Here is a 5842-nt window from a genome sequence, read left to right on the forward strand (position 1 = left end):
AATTTTCTCCATTAAAGAAAATATTCTATCTCAGGTAGTGCAATGGGGATGTCCTTATTACTCTGTAATAAAATTAACGCAAGATTTGAACTAAATAAAAAAAGACAGTTTTTTCTTTAAATTGTTATTATTTTATTTAATTGTAGAGAAAACAGGATAGGATTATGTATGGATTAACAGATAGATACAGGAAATGACTCCTACAGTTACAAAAATTAAAAATTTTCATTACCTCTAATTTTTTCTAAATCGAACGTAACTGGTTGTATTTATGTAATTTTGTTTATGGGTGTTTGATTGTAATTTAACTATACTATTATAATTTTGATGGTATCATAATAATGTATTTACAATTCAACAATAATATAAGAAAATTATTTAATCAAAATTCTCACAGTCTACGTTCTAAAAAAGGTAAAGGATGTTGCAGGTTTCAAAATTAAGAAATTAATGGTCTGTTGTAAAAATTTATATGCGGATATAATTCAATTTTTGGGTTTTTTGTGAGTGCCTATGTTTTGAAAAGCAAGTTCAATGATCGTCAAAGAAATGTTGGTATCGTGAAATCAACTTATTAGAATTCATTTAAACAAATTATATTTGATAAATAATGTGCTTCATGACTGAAAGAATTACAGCATAATGTATGCGAGTATCATTTCACAGTTTTTCAAGCTGAATTATGCTTAATCGATGCTATAAACAAACGCCCACGAATTTTAAAAGATGACCATAAACTAATAGAAGGTATTTATAACATGAAATAAAATTTAATTATTTTTATACAGAGCCATGCGCTTCGCCAATAAATCTATCATCATTGATCATACGTAGTTAGCATAATCAACAAAAAATTTTTTTTATTCGCATAAATACTTAGTATCTATTAATTAAAACTCAAGAATCATATTAACTTGACTGATATGGACAAAGTCAAAGTTTTAGTTGTAATAATTGCTATGCATTTTACTCTCAAACGTTCATTATTTTTTTTAATTGAATAATACACTTTGTGTTGTATATTAATTATTAATTCTTGAAAATGTTTTGACCTAACCGAGGTCGAAAGAAAAGTAATTAATTACAATTGAAAAGTTAGTGGTCTTTTAATTTGATTGATATCATCAGATTAAATTACAAATCAAACGGGAGAATTGTATGATAACGCATAAGATCGCCGAGAATGTCGGATTCGCCTTGAAGTGTATGAATCAAATAACATGTTTAATTCCCTTCACGACTAGAAGATAAAGGCTATGCAATTCCACTTACTTTTTTTTATCGTCATCATAAAGTCGTCAGTCCTAAGACTGGTTAAACTAGAACAATCCATATCCTTAACTATCTGCGAACAGTAATCTAATTAAGGTCTACCTCTACCCCTCCTAACTTCCGTTTCTGCCTCTAATACGTCTCTGACTAGACCTTCATGTCTGAGAAGGTGTCCTATTAACCTATCTCGCCTATTTCTTACTTACTTCCATGGAGTCCTCTGTTCTCCTACTCTTTCTAATACCTCTTCATTTCATACCTTCTCTATCCACGGTATCCTCATTATTCGCCTGTAACACCATATTTTTGGAACACTTCTAACCTTTTCTTTTCCGCCGCGCCACTGTCCATGTTTCGCTTAGTGTGCAACCCTCCTTAAAAGTTTCAAAACTTGCAAATGAAGCGACACAATTTTTAAACTAAAAATCACTACGCCTTTCAAAATTATTTCGTACAGCTTTTATCGTTCGAATTACCCTTTACACTGAGGGACTATAGTCTGAACTTTTTGTTTGCCTTTTTTTGTTTTTGAATCCGTTTACGCTAGGCCCACCTTAATTAATCTTTCTCAATTGTCCTTGAACTTCAACTTACTAATTGAATTTCAGTGCCAGCGGATACAACATGGCTCAACATTTCATCAAAAGATTAGCTTCAAATGTTACTTGGTAATTAGTATTTAATATAAATATCAAATAGAAAGCTACGATGATTGATACAGATAAAAATTACGCAGTGATATTTAATATTAAACAGAGTAGGTACCTTATGTAATCGCATCTTGTTTGTCCTTAATCCGTTTAACCAAAAGATCATCAGGAACATGTCATTATTGCTACATGGTAAAATGTTTTTTGTTACGGAATCAATAACATTTGCTTGTCGATGTACATTAACAAAACAAAAACTGGCATTACTTAGGCATCAGANAATTGTATGATAACGCATAAGATCGCCGAGAATGTCGGATTCGCCTTGAAGTGTATGAATCAAATAACATGTTTAATTCCCTTCACGACTAGAAGATAAAGGCTATGCAATTCCACTTACTTTTTTTTATCGTCATCATAAAGTCGTCAGTCCTAAGACTGGTTAAACTAGAACAATCCATATCCTTAACTATCTGCGAACAGTAATCTAATTAAGGTCTACCTCTACCCCTCCTAACTTCCGTTTCTGCCTCTAATACGTCTCTGACTAGACCTTCATGTCTGAGAAGGTGTCCTATTAACCTATCTCGCCTATTTCTTACTTACTTCCATGGAGTCCTCTGTTCTCCTACTCTTTCTAATACCTCTTCATTTCATACCTTCTCTATCCACGGTATCCTCATTATTCGCCTGTAACACCATATTTTTGGAACACTTCTAACCTTTTCTTTTCCGCCGCGCCACTGTCCATGTTTCGCTTAGTGTGCAACCCTCCTTAAAAGTTTCAAAACTTGCAAATGAAGCGACACAATTTTTAAACTAAAAATCACTACGCCTTTCAAAATTATTTCGTACAGCTTTTATCGTTCGAATTACCCTTTACACTGAGGGACTATAGTCTGAACTTTTTGTTTGCCTTTTTTTGTTTTTGAATCCGTTTACGCTAGGCCCACCTTAATTAATCTTTCTCAATTGTCCTTGAACTTCAACTTACTAATTGAATTTCAGTGCCAGCGGATACAACATGGCTCAACATTTCATCAAAAGATTAGCTTCAAATGTTACTTGGTAATTAGTATTTAATATAAATATCAAATAGAAAGCTACGATGATTGATACAGATAAAAATTACGCAGTGATATTTAATATTAAACAGAGTAGGTACCTTATGTAATCGCATCTTGTTTGTCCTTAATCCGTTTAACCAAAAGATCATCAGGAACATGTCATTATTGCTACATGGTAAAATGTTTTTTGTTACGGAATCAATATCATTTACTTGTCGATGTACATTAACAAAACAAAAACTGGCATTACTTAGACATCAGAACGTATCGTTTGTTGTATTAAACAACGTATTATTTAAATAATTTAACTGAATACATTTATTTCTGTGAAACAAAAGTGGGTGCAAATTGATTTTTGATATAAATAAAAATTTGTAATTTTATCTTCAATACAGCAAATTAATATTTTTACTGGATATTTCCAAAATATGAGGTAAAAAATTGAAGGGGTGATTCCAGACGTGTTTTTTGAAGAAAAGTTTTTATCGAAAAATGATTCCTAAAGCAACTACGCCCCTTCAAATGGATAACTCTGAACACGATTTTTCGTCAATATTTTCAAAGCCGTTCAACTTCTGTGCTTGAAATTTGTAAGGTATCAAATATCATTAAAAAGTGATGTTATTATTACCTTTAACCTCTGCAGTGTGGCAGGCTTCTGATTAAAATTTTGAAATTTCGACCTCAGATTCTGATTCAGTGTTTATGTACCAAAAATGTTTATAGGATCTTTTCTTCATAAAAATTCATCAGGAATCAAGCTTTAAATTTTATCGCATGTTTAGGAAACATCCTGCATATAATTAGTTATTTGTTATTTTAAATAAATTAAGTTGCTTTTCTTTTTTTCAGATAATCGTAGCAGCATGCATTTTGGTGGCAGTTTCCGCTCACCATTTGCCCCTGTCTGGTTACCAGCCACCCTTTTACAACCCCTATTATCAAATATTTAGATATGATAATCCATTATACAGCAGCTTTCTCAACTACCACCATCCCTACCAATCATCATATCCCCCACCACCACCTCCCTACGGTCACCATGTCGAACAGAACATTTTCAATGATTATCTTCTTAAGCAATTCTTATCTCAGCCGTACGCTTTTCCGCCTTTCAACATTTTGGAGGAAGTCCCTTTCATCGTCCAGAGCAAATTCAATGTGGTGCCCATGGTAATTGCAGCTGGTGACAGCATGAAAGTCTTTACCAAAGGAAAAATAATAGAAATCTCGAAGGTACAACCAACCATGACCTTAAGAACTGAAGCGAACCAGCTTGTACAGGTCACACCTGCTGTGAAGATAGTTCTTGAGAAACCAATGATTGCCACCACATTAAAGAGCAATATTTTGTTCCCCAGTGTTATTGAAATTAATCACGAAGGGGTAAGAATCCCGATTAAGGTGGGGGCTGTTATCGTACCTGTTCCGAAAGAAACTGTGGTCACGGAGGAGACTCCTGTCATAGTACGTGTTGTATATGCTGTTTCTACAACACCTCTTTCCATTGATTACGTAAATAACAATAAAGACGTGATTTTGGATGGAGATAATCAGGCTGTAGTGGTTGACAGCGATCCCGTTGCTCAGTTGCCACCGAAAAATGTTACTATCCTGGACTTCCCCGAAAAAGAAGCGGAACCAAATTTACAAATAGATGAAGATGACGAATCTTTAGGTACCTAAATATAATTCGTAATTGTGAAATATTGATTTCTCATCTTACTCGAGATATTTTATTGAGTGCTTCACTGGAGACATAAATTAAGTAAATCAGGTATCCAAAATAGGGAAAATATAATTTTACATTTTTGACGTGTTGACAACAATAAGGAATGACTCAATGATGAACTATTGTAAGGAACAAAACAATTTTGCTTTTAGAATAATAATCATAATACCTAAAGACCGATTAAAATTAATTTTGTTAATCCTTCTTTGAAATAGGCATTTTGCTACGTTGTAAGAAGAGAAAAACAAACGTCAAAGTCACTTAAGTAAAATGACATTTTCGTCACCTTGAGCTCCGATTTCAAATAAAATGGGTACCTACATTATGTGAGTTATTCGTTCAAGATTTTTTCACAATATTTTAGACGGGTTAGGAGGTATACAGGTACACATTACAAAAAAAAAGAAGCGCGGTCCCTCTGTGAAGAAGATGTTATGCCCGATTGATCGATTTCAAGGTTAACTCCTGTCAAACAATTGATAAAGCTATAGAATTCATTTACATACATTGTTGATTAATTAGGTTTTTTAAAGACGCCGAATACGTTGACTCAAACACACATTACGATAGTTACCTACTGTTTTTTTCCGTATATGAAAAGATAAAATTTTACTTATGATATACTGAAGCCGGTCGTCAGTAAAAAGTTGATGCCAACACAGACATTGCGTTTTTTAAGCTTAATTTTAAGAGAGTGGTATTTCACATTTAATTAATTCAATTTATATTTACCCTCATCCGCTTATAATATGACCTTACATGAATGACATTTTCTCATTTTCAAACAATTAATTGCATAATTAATATGCACATTTTTTTTAAAAATAATTTATTTGGATGCTCTTGGTATTTTACCTATTCCTTTTTTATTCTAGTAAACAGAAATCCGCCGATTGGTATAGTTCCCGCGGGAATTGTTCAATCAACTCAACCCCACGCAACAGTTCAAGAATTCCACAATTCAAAAGAGTCACCGCTGCTAACACAATTAAGGGAAGAAGCAGCAAAACACAGACTTAAGTCATCCTCGATATATTAGTTCTTTGTGCAATGCAGACAATTTGAACTGATATAACTTTAGGATTTTTAAATATAATTATTTATAGAAATTTATAATTAAG

At 32.8% G+C, this 5842-nt stretch overlaps 1 protein-coding gene across 2 annotated transcripts in view; it reads left to right on the top strand.

Moving 5' to 3' along the window:
• Positions 1–5842, top strand: part of LOC108737741 — a 17530-nt gene extending 11688 nt beyond the window's left edge. For both annotated transcript variants that reach the window (XM_025981450.1, XM_025981449.1), the window contains exons 2-3: positions 3842–4667; positions 5597–5842. In XM_025981450.1, the coding sequence (XP_025837235.1) occupies positions 3842–4667; positions 5597–5760 (990 nt within the window). In that variant the 3' untranslated portion in view covers positions 5761–5842. The remainder of the gene's footprint in view (positions 1–3841; positions 4668–5596) is intronic.

Source organism: Agrilus planipennis, unplaced genomic scaffold (assembly GCF_000699045.2).
Source record: "Agrilus planipennis isolate EAB-ADULT unplaced genomic scaffold, Apla_2.0 scaffold105, whole genome shotgun sequence".
NCBI classification, from domain to species: Eukaryota; Metazoa; Arthropoda; class Insecta; order Coleoptera; family Buprestidae; genus Agrilus; species Agrilus planipennis.